General features: G+C 47.2%; 1 protein-coding gene across 1 annotated transcript in view; it reads left to right on the plus strand.

The window, feature by feature from the left end:
• The window catches only part of syne3 (spectrin repeat containing, nuclear envelope family member 3), a gene marked incomplete at its 3' end in the record, with an annotated part of 78134 nt that overhangs the window by 19052 nt on the left and 41020 nt on the right, over positions 1-18062 (plus strand). Inside the window, exons 5-7 of the mRNA XM_084310353.1 lie at positions 8046-8201; positions 10184-10543; positions 15911-16047. Of these exons, the coding sequence (XP_084166479.1) occupies positions 8046-8201; positions 10184-10543; positions 15911-16047 (653 nt within the window). The remainder of the gene's footprint in view (positions 1-8045; positions 8202-10183; positions 10544-15910; positions 16048-18062) is intronic.

Here is an 18062-nt window from a genome sequence, read left to right on the forward strand (position 1 = left end):
AGAAATCAACTGTGTGTGCAGGGACCGAAACTAAAGCCCGCCGCCCGCCAGGGGCGGTCTGTTTTTACCTTTGGCGCATGACACTTAGAGGGCTGCCCGCCGTGTGGCGTGTAGACGTGTAGTTCATAACGATACTCTTGTGCGAGTACAGATTATAGCCGCTCGTCTTTTTTTTCTCCGCCGCGAGATCGTTAAAAAACGACAAGTCCCACATTGCACTCAAGTCAACGGTCCAATCACAGTAGAGTGACGTGACTGGTTTCATGAGAAAAAAAAGCAAATGACCAATCGGAAGCTCCCATTTGGCTTGTTTACTTCCGTCTGCTCTAGTCTATATCGGACCTCCACGAGCTAACGTTACTGTTTAAACAATGACCCAGTCAACTATTCACTTTTAGTTTAATACATGACGAGGCATTGTCTAACGGTATCTAGCTGGCTAGCTACTGATAGCTGCTGATATCAACAAATGCTCCAGCAATAGTCTACTCGAGTGCATAATACCTCCGTTCCCTCGTTAGCTAGCTTAGCTAGCTCACGTTAGATGATCCATCTGTCCCAGTAAACTAAATTGTCTTAACGTTATCTACCGGGCTAGCAGTAGCTACAGATAGCTCCTGATATCAATGTCTTATAACATTGATTGAATGCGTATTCTAGCTGAGGGCATGTTGAATGTGATTTGACAAAAGAACGGTAACGTTATAAATAGGGTCCAGCTGCATCGCCGGAGAATCCTTGCATGCTGAATGTAGGGTCTAGCTGAATATAGGGTCTAGCTGCACGGCCGGAGAATCCTTGCTGGAGCTGGAGGCTACTCAAGTATACACACAGACAGTGGAGCTGTTTGCAGATAGCAAGCATTTTGACTTATTGCGTGGTGGCGATGTCTCGCAGATAATACAACTACAAGTATGATTATATAATATATATTTTATTTAAAAATAATTTTTTATATAAAATATATATATATATTTTTTTAATCAAAAAAATGTTGGCAGGTAAGAAATATGCTTGGCGGGTAGACTCTTCCCATCTACCCGCCACTGGCCGGTGAGTCAAAAAGTTAATTTCGCTCCCTGTGTGTGTGTGTGTGTGTGTGTGTGTGGCCGTTGGCTACATTTGTAGGCTAATCGTTTTGATATTTGGCAGTCTCTCTTGGACAGTGTTGGCACTCGCCATACCTTGGTAGTTGGCTTCTAGCCAAATTTTACAATCTGAAATACTTTTTGTCATTTGTGACAAAATCCTCAAATTTTCGTGTCATTTGTGAGAAATGACAGCTACCAAATCAATTCCGGGACAACACAATTCAGTGTGCGCTCCGTAATAGTCATAGACTCGTGCCACGCGTGAGAGTCTCTCTCTCTCTCTCTCTCTCTCTCTCTCTCTCTCTCTCTCTCCCTCTCTCTCTCTCTCTCTCTCTCTCTCTCTCTCTCTCTCTCTCTCTCCCCCTCTCTCTCTCAGAATGCAGTGCACTCCAAGACTCGCGCAGAGAGCGTAATGAGTCTCTCTCTCTACCTCTCTCTCCCTCTCCCTCTCTCTCTCTCCCTCTCCCTCTCTCTCTCTCCCTCCCTCCCTCTCTCTCTCTCTCCCTCTCTCTCTCTCTCTCTCTCTCTGATCATGATCATCCCCCCACCCCCTCCCTTGACATACCTTGGCTACTGCTTAGAATCACTGTCTGGTGAACCATTTATTGTGATGTTTCTTCTTGACTTGTTTAAAGAAGACTTGTTGTCCAGCCCAATGTGGGGACATTAACTTGTGATTGCCGTCTTTACAAATACATTTGATTTGATTTGATTTTTTAAATGAGCTCAAAGCACAGAGTTGAACCTCCCACAGCAGCTGGAGGTAGGTATCATTCAAGCGGTGGGTTGAGATAAAGCACTCGAAATGTGCACCCGCTCCTCTGAGAACACGTGATTGCCTGTGTTTGCCGTCACTGGATTTTGTGTGACTTGCACAAATGAACGTGTGTGCGCCCTGGGGTGTGTCTATGGCCTAACCGGTTTAGGAAGTGACCTTAACCTGTTAAGCTCTAGCCCTATTATGAACTATAAATGACCTTATTATGGCCAAGTCATACATCTATGGATAGTTACATGGCTACATTTGAAAAAGAAACACGACGTTAATTAATACGGTCTGTATTGATCGATTTATGATAAAACAGCAGGGACCCCGGGCTTAACAGGTTCAGTCGAAACATACACTGATATTTCTTTATGTTGTTCTTTTGTTTTCAAATGTTGGAATGAAAAACGATTGAAAACCGCGCTGGTGTTTACTCTGGTGCGTCTTTAACCTCATACAGACCTTAGTTCCACCGGTACAAAAAGATTTTTTTTTTTATTTTTAAATTTTTTTTTTATCGATCTATATTGATTATTAAAATATATCACTTTGTATCAGTCCTTAGGATGGTCCTCTCTGTACCAAAGAAGACGATCACACATGTTGATTTTTATCCTTAAGTCATTGCTAGGTAAGCTGCCCTTATATCTCTCCAGACTTCTGTCCTTTTATACAGCAGAGTCCGGTAAACAACGTGGAGGAGGTATTGCCTTCATGTTCAACAACAATTGGAGCGATCCAACTAACGTGAAGGAATTATCCAACCACTGCTGCCCAGACCTGGAATATATAACCATCAAGTGTCGTCCTTTCTTCCTCCCGAGGGAGTTAACGGCGATCATCCTTGTAGGAGTGTATATTCCACCGCAAGCCAGTAACAACGTCGCGCTCTCCAGACTCCACGACGAGGTAAATAGAATACAAGCGGCGAACGTTAACGCCGCCATTTTGGTGCTGGGTGATTTCAATAGCGCCAATCTGAGAAAGGTATTACCTGACTTCTATCAGCATGTGACTTGCAACACCAGAGGCGGTAACATCCTAGATCACTGTTACACGCAATTTAAAGGTGGCTACAAGGCTCATTCTGATAGTGGCTTTGGTAAATCAGATCACGCGTCAATCTTTCTTTCACCAATGTACAAACAGAGAATCAAAAGTACTCCTGTAGTCTCGCGAGAGGTGCAGAAATGGGATTTGACGTCAGAGGAGACGCTCCGGTCTGCGTTTGACTGCACAGACTGGAATGTGTTCCGCGACACAGATAACATTAATGTCTACACGGAAACAGTGCTGGACTATGTTTGTACTATGGTGGAAGAAACAATCCCCACTACCAAAATGAGAGTTTACCCAAATCAAAAACCCTGGGTAGACAAATCCGTCCGTGAAGCTCTGAGAGAGCGCACCAAAGCATACAACGACGGCCTAGTGGCAGGCAACATGAATGACCACAAGGTGGCGCGATACAACGTAAGGAGGACAGTGTCAGAGGCCAAACGGCGCTACAGGGATAAAATTGAACTCCAGTTTGAACAAGCTGACTCTAGAGCTATGTGGCAGGGGCTCAAAACGATGACAGACTACAAAGGCGCCTCCCTCAAACTGAACAGTGACATCTCCTTAGCAAATGACCTCAATACCTTCTATGCGAGGTTTGATGCTGGTAATAACAACACCAGCTCACAAGCCACGGCAATGGGGGGGGGGGGGGGGTCGGCTGCTGATGGAGGCGCAGTGTTCAGGGTAACAGAGCATGAGGTGAGGCGGACCTTTAAAAAAGTGAATATCAGGAAGGCAGCAGGTCCGGACGGCATCCCCGGCCGTGTCCTAAAAGTCTGTGCCGACCAACTGGCCCCAGTATTCACTGACATATTTAACCTGTCCTTAGAACAGGCTCTCATCCCCACCTGCCTGAAGAAGTCCACTATTATCCCTGTACCCAAAAAATCCAAGCCTGCTTGCCTCAACGACTACCGCCCTGTAGCTCTCACCTCCATAGCCATGAAGTGCTTTGAGAAGCTAGTAAAGGGCTACATCTGCTCCTCCCTCCCCATCAACATGGACCCCCTGCAATTTGCATACCGCCCCAACAGGTCCATGGAGGACGCCATAGCCCATGTGCTGCACACAGCAGCATCACACCTGGACAAGAGGCAGGGGAACTATGTGAGAATGCTATTCATCGACTACAGCTCGGCATTCAATACCATAGTCCCCTCCATACTCATAGCCAAGCTCAGGGACCTGGGCTTGAACTATGACCTCTGCCAGTGGGTCTTGGACTTCCTGACTGGCAGACCCCAGGTGGTGAGAGCAGGCAACTGCACCTCCTCATCCATCACCCTCAACATAGGGGCCCCCCAGGGCTGTGTTCTGAGTCCCCTCCTCTACTCCCTGTACACACACGACTGTGTGGCTCAGCGGAGTAGCAATACAATCATCAAATTTGCTGACGACACAGTGGTGGTGGGCCTGATCTCTGCCAACGACGAGAGGGCCTACCTGGAAGAGGTCAAGGTCCTGGCGGGATGGTGCCAGGAAAACAGCCTCTCCCTGAACGTCAGCAAAACAAAGGAGATGATTGTGGACTTCAGGAGGTCGGGGGTCAAGGACTACAGCCCCCTCAGCATCGACGGGGCACCGGTTGAGAGAGTCAACAGCTTTAAGTACCTCGGAGCCTACATATCCGAGGATTTGACATGGACCACACACATTGACAGTGTTGTGAAGAAGGCACGACAACGCCTCTACTTCCTCAGGCGCCTAAGGAAGTTCCAAGTCAGTCAGAAGATCCTTAAGAACTTCTACTCATGTACAATAGAGAGCATCTTGACCGGCAACATCACCTCCTGGTTTGGGAATAGCACTGCACAAGACCGAAGCAGACTACAAAGAGTGACACGTTCAGCCGAACGCACAATTGGAGGGGGGCTCCCCACCCTCCAGAACATTTACAACAAGCGTTGCAAGGGCAAGGCGAAGAGAATCATTAAAGACTCCAGTCACCCGAACAACTGCCTCTTTGAACTGCTGCGGTCAGGCAAGCGATACCGGAGTCTCAAGGCGAGCACAGAAAGACTCAGAAGAAGCTTCTATCCCCAGGCCATCAGGCTGCTAAACGAACAATGAATGAACACTACACAACAACAACCACCAAACGCACATAGCACACACATCCACACGCACACACTCACTTTAAACAAACACACTGTAGCACCCACTCCACACACTTTATAGCACACACCCACTTTAAACAAACACACTGTAGCACCCACTCCCCACACTTTATATTTATTGATGAAGGATTGCACTACAATTCGTACACCTTACTGTAAATTGTACCTAAATTGTACCTCATCCCATCTCTGCTTTGCACTATATAGTACTGTACATTAGTACACTGCATAGTATTGTATATTATATGGTAACTCAGAACATTGTACATATGTCTATACCGAACACTGTGACCTCATTTTCTTCTTCTAAAATTACATGATTAGACTATCTTGTCTAGCACAGTCTCTGGAGCGTAACAGTAAGAAGCATTTTGTATGAAAGTATTCTGTACTTCTGTATGACAACTATTAAAGAAACTTAAACTTAAACTTACTTGCTTTTTTAATACCAGACGAGCAGCAAATGGGATGCTTTTAAATGTTCCTTTGATGCAGTCAGAGCTTGGTAAAGCTGCATTCTCCCACTATGCTCCCTTTTTATGGAATACGCTGCAAGTAAAACTTTGTCTAGAGGCACTTCCTACTGTAAATGCTTTTAAAGGTATGCTACGATTAGCCCTTCACGAAACATGTAACTGTTTTACCTGATGCTATTGTTGATGTGATTATGCTCCTTGCCACTGCTCAAATGACCTTCTGTATTTATATTTGAATTGTATGTTTTTTGTTTAATGCCCTGTTTTATGTTGAAACTTGTTGTGTGCCGTGTTGTTCAGGACTCCCTGGAAGAAGAGATCTTGTATCTCAATGGGACATTCCTGGATAAATAAAGGATAAAAAAATATATATATCGCGATAATTATCGTTATCGTTTCATCGCCCAGCCCTAGGTGGGGTTATGATTCTCCAGGGGTGGTGTTATGATTCACAATATTCTCTTTTTTCCACGCTATATGTGGCAAATTGTGACACTTGCTCACGGGGTGTTTTGTACGGTTGCCGTGGCGATGTGGAATTTCCCATGACTAATAAACTCACGACAACACCGGTGTCACCGGACATTTTACAAAATGACATTCGATATGTGTGAAGCGCTTACTTTGATCTTTAACGATGAGGCTACATTGATCCACTGTGTCTGTCCGTCTGTGGCTGTTTTAATTTTCAATGATTAGTATCCATTTGTTGACATTAGGTTCTGATTTAAAAAATAAACCAATGGACAGTAATATCTGTACATTTTCTATACGTTCATTGGTGGATCAATGTAGCTGCAGCCATGTTTAGCGCAGAGACATACTGTTGCTGGTCAGGACTGGTCCTCTGAGCTCCTCTCCAGTCAAACATACTGCTGCTGGTCTGGACTGGTCCTCTGAGCTCCTCTCCAGTCAAACATACTGCTGCTGGTCTGGACTGGTCCTCTGAGCTCCTCTCCAGTCAAACATACTGTTGCTGGTCTGGACTGGTCCTCTGAGCTCCTCTCCAGTCAAACATACTGCTGCTGGTCTGGACTGGTCCTCTGAGCTCCTCTCCAGTCAAACATACTGTTGCTGGTCTGGACTGGTCCTCTGAGCTCCTCTCCAGTCAAACATACTGCTGCTGGTCTGGACTGGTCCTCTGAGCTCCTCTCCAGTCAAACATACTGCTGCTGGTCTGGACTGGTCCTCTGAGCTCCTCTCCAGTCAAACATACTGCTGCTGGTCTGGACTGGTCCTCTGAGCTCCTCTCCAGTCAAACATACTGCTGCTGGTCTGGACTGGTCCTCTGAGCTCCTCTCCAGTCAAACATACTGCTGCTGGTCTGGACTGGTCCTCTGAGCTCCTCTCCTGTCAAACATACTGTTGCTGGTCTGGACTGATCCTCTGAGCTCCTCTCCAGTCAAACATACTGCTGCTGGTCTGGACTGGTCCTCTGAGCTCCTCTCCAGTCAAACATACTGCTGCTGGTCTGGACTGGTCCTCTGAGCTCCTCTCCAGTCAAACATACTGCTGCTGGTCTGGACTGGTCCTCTGAGCTCCTCTCCAGTCAAACATACTGCTGCTGGTCTGGACTGGTCCTCTGAGCTCCTCTCCAGTCAAACATACTGCTGCTGGTCTGGACTGGTCCTCTGAGCTCCTCTCCAGTCAAACATACTGCTGCTGGTCTGGACTGGTCCTCTGAGCTCCTCTCCAGTCAAACATACTGCTGCTGGTCTGGACTGGTCCTCTGAGCTCCTCTCCAGTCAAACATACTGCTGCTGGTCTGGACTGGTCCTCTGAGCTCCTCTCCAGTCAAACATACTGCTGCTGGTCTGGACTGGTCCTCTGAGCTCCTCTCCAGTCAAACATACTGCTGCTGGTCTGGACTGGTCCTCTGAGCTCCTCTCCAGTCAAACATACTGCTGCTGGTCTGGACTGGTCCTCTGAGCTCCTCTCCAGTCAAACATACTGCTGCTGGTCTGGACTGGTCCTCTGAGCTCCTCTCCAGTCGAGCTGCTGCAGGGTTTAATGGGGGCAGCGGTGGCCTAAACGTTAGAGAAGCGCGTTTGTGACTGGAAGGTCGCCGGTTCGATCCCCCAGACTGGCAGGAAAAATCTGGGCTGGGGAAGTGAATGAATAACTCTCTCCCATACCCTTAACACCAACCGCTGAAGTGCCCTTGAGCAAGGCACTAAACTCCAACTGCTCCAGTGGAGTTGCTCAGTGGCCAACGGTGTCAGACTGTGGTTGTACTGGGCACTGTGTGAATGTGAATCAGGGCGTAGCTGAAAAGAGCATCTGTGCTCAGAGAACCTACCCTGGGTAAATAAAGGTTAATTTTTTTTTTTTTTTTATAATCAAATATATTTCCAAATCCTCTGCCATCGTTGTGTAACGTCTGTCGTTTCGTCTGTAGAGACACCTTTCTCTCCTTCACGCCAAGTTAATCTACTCTCAATGAAAGTGAAACTTAAGCTACTCTGTACTGCTACCTATAAAATGGATCTCTCTCTCTCTCTATCTCTCTCTCTCTATCTCTCTCTTCCTCTAGGAGCGCCTGGTGCTGCTTCAGAAGATGGCCGAGGAGCACCAGACGTACAAGAGCCACGTTCACAAGTTCCAGCTGTGGCTGCTGTCCAAGACCGAAGAGCTGGGTCACCTGGTGGAGAAGGAGAACACGGCGGAGAACCGGCTCCAGGCCTTACAGGTGAGGGAACAAAGGCTCAGGGCCTTACAGGTGATGGAACAAAGGCTACAAGGCCTTACAGGTGATGGAACAAAGGCTCACAGCCTTACAGGTGACGGAACAAAGGCTCCAGGCTTTACAGGTGATGGAACAAAGGCTCACAGCCTTACAGGTGATGGAACAAAGGCTTCAAGGCCTTACAGGTGACGGAACAAAGGCTCAAGGCCTTAGAGGTAGGGATGTTCGATATTGGCTTTTTTACCGATATCCGATATACCGATATTGTCCAACTCTTAATTTCCGATACCGATATATGCGATACATTTGAATGCCAATATCGGCCAATAATATCGGTAGGCAGATAATATCGGACATCCCTACTTAGAGGTGACGGAACAAAGGCTCGTCTTCAGAACTGAACGAGGACGTGATTTGAGCTGCGCTCGCACTAGGGTTTAGCGCACGTCTGACTAGATATCATGGTGGAGAAAGCTAAATGGGTGGGGTTTTCAGGAGAAGAATAGAACGATGGATAATAACATAATCTACACTGCATTGTTTAAACATTAGGGATGTCCTGATCGCATCTGAATCGAAGCCGATCACGGCATATTTTGATTGATCGGTATTGGCTATACCCGGTATCGGGTCTGTAGAAAGGCTCTCTAGAAAGGCTCTGTAGAAAGGCTCTCTAGAAAGGCTCTGTAGAAATGCTCTGTAGAAAGGCTCTGTAGAAAGGCTCTCTAGAAAGGCTCTGTAGAAATGCTCTGTAGAAAGACTCTAGAAAGGCTCTGTAGAAAGGCTCTCTAGAAAGGCTCTGTAGAAAGGCTCTCTAGAAAGGCTCTGTAGAAAGGCTCTGTAGAAAGGCTCTGTAGAAAGGCTCTGTAGAAAGACTCTAGAAAGGCTCTGTAGAAAGGCTCTGTAGAAAGACTCTAGAAAGGCTCTGTAGAAAGACTCTAGAAAGGCTCTGTAGAAAGACTCTGTAGAAAGATTCTAGAAAGGCTCTGTAGAAAGGCTCTGTAGAAAGACTCTAGAAAGGCTCTGTAGAAAGGCTCTGTAGAAAGGCTCTGTAGAAAGGCTCTGTAGAAAGACTCTAGAAAGACTCTGTAGAAATACTCTAGAAAGGCTCTCTAGAAAGGCTCTGTAGAAAGGCTCTGTAGAAAGACTCTAGAAATGCTCTGTAGAAAGGCTCTGTAGAAAGACTCTGTAGAAATACTCTAGAAAGGCTCTGTAGAAAGGCTCTGTAGAAAGGCTCTGTAGAAAGACTCTAGAAAGGCTCTGTAGAAAGGCTCTCTAGAAAGGCTCTGTAGAAAGACTCTGTAGAAATACTCTAGAAAGGCTCTGTAGAAAGGCTCTGTAGAAAGGCTCTGTAGAAAGACTCTAGAAAGGCTCTCTAGAAAGGCTCTGTAGAAAGGCTCTGTAGAAAGGCTCTAGAAAGGCTCTGTAGAAATAATCCACAGACTAGAACATTTTCAGAACACCTTCATCTCGTCAGAGAAAGATCCCTGCCGTATGGATACCTCAGTTTGTGTGAGACGATACGAGTGCTATATTCTAAACTTATGGGTCTTATACATTATGCAAACATCTCCTCCACACCTCTCTGCTGCTCGCTCTAGTTTCTCAGTCAGTCACCTTATCTCTCGAAGGGAAGAGAGATTCACATGCTCCAACCACCACACTTAACAGGGACCTGCATGGTCTCGAATAGTTTTGCACCCGCCCCCCCCCCACCCACCCCCTCCCAATGTACAGTCTCCTCCCCCTCGTATGTATACATTTTCTGTTAGGATCTCTGTTTAACAGTACTGTATGTCATGTATGTCATGATATATCTGTATATCTGTATGTTGTGTATGTCATAAATGTAAATATGAATTGAAAATGGGGGACCCTGATGTAAACAAGACGAAAGTCTTTCTCTGGTCTGCATCCCCTTAACAATTGTATCAATCAAGTCTTGAATATAGTTTTCTGCCCCCCCCCCCCCCCCCCCCCCCCAGGCCCTGGACGACAGCGTGGCCTGCGAGGAGAGCACCCTGCAGCACATCGAGGGCCTGGCGGAGTCGGTGCGGGCCAGCACCTCGCCGGCGGGCGCTGAGACGGTGACGGAGGAGGCGGAGGAGCTGCGTCTGGGCTGGCAGCGGCTGCGCCAGGGGCTGTGTGAGACGGGCGAGGGCCTGCGCGCCCAGCGGGACGCCCACGGCCAGTACCTGGCCCGCTGCCGGCGCCTCGGGGACGACATCGGGAGGCTCCGCGCGCTGCTCCAGGGCCTGGGCCACGAGCTGGAGGAGGGCCGCGAGGCCGGGGAGCGGGCGGAGCGCACGGAGGAGCAGGTCCTGGGCCAGTGGAGGAGGTACTCGGTGAGCGGGCCGGGCCGGGGTTCTACTGGGGGTCTCTCTCTCTTGCTCTCTCTCCCCATTTCTCTCTCTCTCTCTCTCCCCATTTCTCTCTCTCTCTCTCTCTCTCTCTCGCTCTCGCTCTCTCTCTTGCTCTCTCTCCCCATTTCTCTCTCTCTCTCGCTCTCTCTCTCTCTTGCTCTCTCTCCCCATTTCTCTCTCTCTCTCTCTCTCTCTCTCTCTCTCTCTGACTAGAATGAGTGTATGTACACTACAGTATATGAATGACTTGTCTTGACTTGTATCTAGTGTAGTGGTACAACATGTGCTACGAACTACTATCAAAACACATGGACTGACTCCTACCAATAGTATGCACACGCTCCCTCCCTCGCTCCCTCCCTCCCTCCCTCCCTCCCTCCCTCCCTCCCTCCCTCCCTCACTCCCTCACTCCCTCACTCCCTCCCTCCCTCCCTCCCTCACTCACTCACTCCCACCTCCCTCCCTCCCTCCCCACCTAAACACCACTCTCACCCTCCCTCACTCTCTCTCACTCCCTCCCTCTCTCCCTCCCGCCCTCACTCCCGCCCTCCCTCCCTCCCCACCTAAACACCACTCCCTCCCTCCCTCCGGCCCTCCCTCCCTCCCGCCCTCCCTCCCTCCCTCCCTCCCTCCCTCCCTCCCCACCTAAACACCACTCTCTCCTCAGTTTTACAAGCTGACTGTGTGTGTTGTGGGGCTGGATGAGCCGCCAGCGGGTGAGTTTGTTAGAAAGTGCCCGTCTTGCCAGCACCGCCTCTGGGCAGAATACCTGGGAGAGGTGTGGCGGTGGTGGAGGGTGGAGGAGATACCATCATCACGGCTGTAAACACAGAGTCTGTCTGACGGGTTCACGCTGGCGTCAGACGGAGTGGGAATCCATTTAAAGGGATAGGATAACAACCCGTGCTGTTCCTCACACTAGCTCCAGCTAGTTAGATTTAGATTTTATTTTATTACGGATCCCCATTAGCTGGTGCCATAGCAACCAGCTAGTCTTCCTGGGGTCCAAAAAAAAAAAAAAAAAAAAATATTATTTCTCGACTCCCGGAGTCAGCATTGCCCTGCGGCTTGGGCCGATCGCAGTGGCGGCCGCTGGGTACTTCGCCACTAGGGGCGCTATACCAAACATTGGGTAAAAAAAGCCCAACACAAACACGCACAGCTCTCTCTCTCTCTCTCTCTCTCTCGCTCTCTCTCTCTCTCTCTCTCTCTCAGATGATGTCAGATCCATTCAATAATAAACACATTTGTAAAGCTCGTTATTTTAAACAAGTTACCATTCATTGTCTGAGTGGTTATGTCCCACATGCGGCGAAATTAGAGAGAGAGAGAGAGCGAGAGAGAGAGAGAGAGAGAGAGCATTTTAGTAAAGTTACATTTTCAACAAGATTGCTGCTATTTAAACACTTCATGGAAACGGGGTAACGTTAACCTTATGTCGACTGTAGTATTGTATGACCTCGACATAACGTTTAAACGTTAACGTTACTCCGTTTCCATGAAGTAATTATAAAAGTGGCCAGCTAAGATGACGGAGCTAACAGCTAGCAGTAGCTGTAACGTTACAACGTTATGCGGCATCAGTAGACAACGTATCATGTATTAAACTAGAGTTAAGATCGCTAATCTACCTTGTTGTTGGCTGTGTTGCCAGCCTGTGTTGATGTCCATTCATTGTCCGCATCCATATAGCTTGTTGTTAGCCAACAAGCTGTGTGAGTGAAGAGCTGTGTCTTTGTCCATTTCCGCCTCGAACAGCCTGCAAACTACCTGGCGTTCTATCGCCATGCTCTAAGACAAACTCTAACCTTAACCAACTTTGAAAGAGTGCCTAAGCTCAGTGTAGTTGCTGTTGTTGTTGACGAGTCGACTGAACTGCTGTTGCTGTGTTGCATTCTCTCTCTAAGCCAACCCGAGAACTGCGGCTATGGAAAAAAACTGGCATCGCGTCGGCCAATCAGAGAGCGTCTCCACGAAAATGCGGCTATGGAAATTCTTCACGGAAGTTCACGCTGCTGCCTAGACCGCTTCAAATCGCGCTCGGATTCCAACATAATAGTCATATTTCAACGCACAACGCCGTATGCACTGATTGGCTGTGACAGAGACAGCGATCAAACTGTGACGCGCACTCAGAGCGCTATCGCTTCTAGCCCGGGCGAGAAATACGAAAAAATAAAAAAAAACATCACTTCCTGCTCATGAAAACGATGTTTTTTTAATTTAGATAATAACGTTATATTGTGCATTGGAAATACAAACATACTTAAAATGAGTAAATATTATTCATTTTAAACATGTTTATATTATTTATAGGGCTATAAAACACAAAAACGAAAAAGTTTTATTGTCTTCTTCTCTGATTTAACAGCAGCTGGCCAGCAGGTGGGTCGGCGCCCTTGCGCCCCTAGTGGCGAGCCGCCACTGGCCGATCGTCATACTAACTCGTTTGGCTGAGTTAGGGGGAGGAAAGTTGTGGGTGGTAATCTAGCGTTGTGGACAGCTATGTCAGGTCTGGGCGCCTGCTCAGCGAAAGGCAGGAAATGGTTACGCTTCACCAATGAGAGTCCTCGCTGCCAGGTGACGTGTGGAGGAAGGAAGCATGTGGTAGACTTCAGGGTTCCCTTGTACCGACCAGTAGGAGGAACATGCGCACAACAACCAGGTAGGGAGGCCAGGAATTGGCATAACGACTCAAATTGGGATGGGGAGAAAAATAGAAAAATCAGGCGGAGAAAAAGAGGGAAAAGAAATTATTTATTATTATTGCAAAACAAAATTATTAAAAGTCAGTACTCAACACACAATGCATAATGAAACTAACAATTAAGATGGCTAAAATAACATTTTACAAAAAATAAAATTCAAAATACTTTACAGTGTTAAATACAATTTAAGATTTTTTTTGTGAATCTACTGTAAATGCAGCAGAGGTTTTGAGGCAGGTTATTCCAAAGAGTTAATGCTCTAAAAATAAAAGCATAAGTCTCGAGCCCTTATGCTTCTTAATGTTAAATGAATGTGACTAGCTAGCTAACAAACACCGTAATATTAGTTTAATAATAAACGTTACATTAATACTTACTCGCACATCCACAAATATTCGGTCTCATTCTCTTTTCTCTTTTTTGTTTGTTGATGGTTTGGTTCACCAGGTCTCTTCACAATATTCCGCCACATTGTAATGTTAGCTAAGTGTCTGTAAAGTAAACTATGGATGAGTCGGTCGCACTAACCAGTTGAGCTATTAATGTTAACGACGTTCGTTCAGCTGTCACACACGGAGGCAACACGACGCACGCGATAGGGCGAAGTGGATGGGCCAATGAATGAGCACACTGTGCGCACCCAGTCCTCGTGGGAGTTGTAGTATTATGTAGTATCACCTGGATTGACTTAATTATTGCCGATGCCTTTTGTAGACTACAATGTTTTTTTTTCATAGAAAAAAAGTCACCCGCCACTTTGTCGGGTAGAATGACGGAGTTACCCGCCACTGCCGAATTCTACCCGCATTTGGCGGGTGGCGGGTGTTAATGTCAAGCCCTGGTTGCAGCCCTAATGGTAACTAACGCATGTCATGAGAACACTATGAATTAACAGAAATAAGACTAAATTAATGACTAATTGTTGCAGCCCTAATGGTAATGCATGTCAGAAAGTCCCGTAAGTGCAGTATCAAGTTTGGCAGCATTACAGAGTTTAAAGCGTGGGGTGGGGAGCGGCTGGGTGTTGTTGACACTGTTCTGATCTGACCTGTGATCTGGTCTGAGATCTGACCTGACAGGCGCCAGGCTGCACCTCAGAGCTGAGATCTGACCTGAGATCTGACGTGACAGGCGCCAGGCTGCACCTCAGAGAAAACCATATTTCTTTCACCAGTTCTGCCGTCGTCTGCAGGTCATTTTGTTCAGTGCGTCACGGAAACTGCTGTGAAACTAGTCTAAAATATGTTGACGGGAAAATTATTTTATTGTTATTTTTATGATTTTTTTTACAAGTAATACAAATACAATTACATTTTAAATAAATACATACAATATAATAAAATTAAATATATATGGTCACATTACATTTCGGTATAAGTAATCGACACACTGATGTTGGTGGACAGTCGGAGGTCCACGAGGTGTTCCCAAGTTCTGAGAAAGACGTCCTCCTTGTTCTTCAGTATATTATGTAGCTCTTCCAGTTGCAAAGTGTCCTGGAGGATCTTTTTAAAGAGTGTTGGAGGTCTTTGTTTGTTTCAGCTGAGCAGGATGCATAATATTTTAGCTATATTATGATATTATCCCAATTCTCTTCACAGATATGGGATTGAATATCTCATCTCGATGTTAGATCCTAATGTGAAAAACTGTGATTTTATATGTCTGCACTTTATGTGCTCATTTTATGCCTGTCTTTCTTCTGCTGTGAAGCACTTTGAGCTGCAGTTTCTGTATGAAAGGTGCTATACAAATAAAGTTTATTATTATTATTATTATTATTATTATTATTATTATTATTATTATTATTATTATTATTATTATTATTATTATCTAATTCAGTACCAAAGAGATTACAGGTGTAATGTCCTACGGAATTTCCAAGACGTTAGTAGTCAAGTCATGAACCTCTTTCCAAAAACGTTATAGTTTTCTGCATTCCCCAAAAAACATGAGTAATTGATTGCCCCTATACAAGTCTTACAACGATGGCAGGGGGGAGGAGTTTGACGGTGAAAGCTGTTGCTGTTGAGTGCTCACTGTTTGATTGATTGTACCAGATTCCAATCAATCCCCTCGAAATATAACGCCCCAAAATGTACAACTAACAGAGTGCTTTTGGAATTCCTAGCCTGGAGGAAAATAACTGGGATGCTATTCGTTTTGACAAATGGACTTGAGACCGTCATCACAAGCCTCGCACACGGAATGGATCTTAAGGGTTACATTTCAGCTTGAGGGGGAAAGGAGGCTTTTGATGTGAGCTATGAGGAAATTACATTTCTGTGTTGATGTCAAATCTATTGAGCCTTGCCCATTGCAAGTGTGATGGGATATGGCAGGATTATTCATCTACTTTCATCCAGTACTCCAGTTTCGAACCCGTCAATAAGGTGACTCATTCGTATCTCTAATCGGTTATTACATTACTAAAGTGATTCCAGAAAATGTATTTGACGACCGACCGTACAAACTGAGCTGGTACCATATTTGTACTCCTATTTCTATATTCAGATTTAATTGTATTGCCTTAATTTATTTATTTTTTCTATTACCCTGCCCATACCTGTACCCCCCCCATCTCCCATGCTGCTATAATATCTTATCTTAAATCCTATCTTATCTGATTGTGTCTTCCCAGGGCGTCAGGAATACCCTGTCAGCCGAGGAATCTCAAGTGGAGCACCTCAAGGATCAACTCAAGGAACTCTTCCGATTCTCCCAGGACTCACGTCACCTGTCTGACGACGTCCTGTCTGTGGTGAAGGAACACCAAAGGTATGAGAGGGAGGAAGGGAAGTTTGAGTTGGTTATCATTTTGTTAAAAACAAATACAAAAAAGGGCGGCCGGGTAGCGCAGCGGACTAAGCGTCTGTTTACCACCTCAGAGACACTGGTATCGAGTCCGGCTGTCAGCGGTACTTCCGGCTTGGTCGGTCGTCCATACTAACACAATTGGCAGTGTTAGAGGGTGGGAAGCCGGTGGGGTGTGTAATTGTATCCTGGTCGTTGTAAACAGCGACTCCTACAGGTCGGTCAGGGCGCCTGCACAGCAAGGGAAGGAATTGGTGAAGGTAGTGTGACCTCCCACACGTTACACTTCACCAATGAGAGTCCGCCCTGTCGGGTGAAAAGAGGCTGCTGGCTGTCTCCTATGTATCGGAGGAAGCATGTGATAGACTTCAGGGCTCCCTAGACCGGCAAGTAGGGGGGAAATGCGTGCAACGACCAGGAAGGGGAGGGGGGAATTGGCATAACGACTAAATTGGGATGGGAGAAAAATACAGAAAATAGGAGGAGAAAAAGTGGATAAAAAAAAATATCAAGTCAAGTCCAGAGTTTTATTTGTCATGGCAGACCAACAATAGGGCAGCATGTGGTAGTCTACACCCTCCCCAGACCGACAGTAGGGCAGCATGTGGTAGTCTACACCCTCCCCAGACCTAACAGTAGGGCAGCATGTGGTAGTCTACACCCTCCCCAGACCGACAGTAGGGCAGCATGTGGTAGTCTACACCCTCCCCAGACCTAACAGTAGGGCAGCATGTGGTAGTCTACACCCTCCCCAGACTGACAGTAGGGCAGCATGTGGTAGTCTACACCCTCCCCAGACCTAACAGTAGGGCAGCATGTGGTAGTCTACACCCTCCCCAGACAGACAGTAGGGCAGCATGCGGTAGTCTACACCCTCCCCAGACTGACAGTAGGGCAGCATGTGGTAGTCTACACCCTCCCCAGACCGACAGTAGGGCAGCATGTGGTAGTCTACACCCTCCCCAGACCAACAGTAGGGCAGCATGTGGTAGTCTACACCTCTCCAGACCGACAGTAGGGCAGCATGTGGTAGTTCTACACCCTCCCCAGACCGACAGTAGGGCAGCATGTGGTAGTCTACACCCTCCCCAGACTGACAGTAGGGCAGCATGTGGTAGTCTACACCCTCCCCAGACTGACAGTAGGGCAGCATGTGGTAGTCTACACCCTCCCCAGACCGACAGTAGGGCAGCATGTGGTAGTCTACACCCTCCCCAGACCTAACAGTAGGGCAGCATGTGGTAGTCTACACCCTCCCCAGACCTAACAGTAGGGCAGCATGTGGCAGTCTACACCCTCCCCAGACCGACAGTAGGGCAGCATGTGGTAGTCTACAACCTCTCCAGACCGACAGTAGGGCAGCATGTGGTAGTCTACACCCTCCCCAGACCGACAGTAGGGCAGCATGTGGTAGTCTACACCCTCCCCAGACCTAACAGTAGGGCAGCATGTGGTAGTCTACACCCTCCCCAGACCTAACAGTAGGGCAGCATGTGATAGTCTACACCCTCCCCAGACCGACAGTAGGGCAGCATGTGGTAGTCTACACCCTCCCCAGACCGACAGTAGGGCAGCATGTGGTAGTCTACACCCTCCCCAGACTGACAGTAGGGCAGCATGTGGTAGTCTACACCCTCCCCAGGCCGACAGTAGGGCAGCATGTGGTAGTCTACACCCTCCCCAGACTGACAGTAGGGCAGCATGTGGTAGTCTACACCCTCCCCAGACTGACAGTAGGGCAGCATGTGGTAGTCTACACCAGGGACGTGCACAAGACTTTAGAAAGGCAGGTGCCGGAAATCATAAAAGGGCATTAATTAGTAAATGTAATGCGAGCGCGCGCAGCGCGCGAGCCCGATTTTTGGGGTTAATACAAGTATATCATGGTACATTCAGTTTCACCGATAGATGTCACCAAAACTACATAGTGTCCCTTTAATAACACAATATGCGCTCCAGACCAACAGCTGCGAGAGAGA

The sequence above is a fragment of the Notolepis coatsorum genome, assembly GCF_963971535.1.
Source record: "Notolepis coatsorum genome assembly, chromosome: 3".
In the NCBI taxonomy this organism is placed as follows: domain Eukaryota; kingdom Metazoa; phylum Chordata; class Actinopteri; order Aulopiformes; family Paralepididae; genus Notolepis; species Notolepis coatsorum.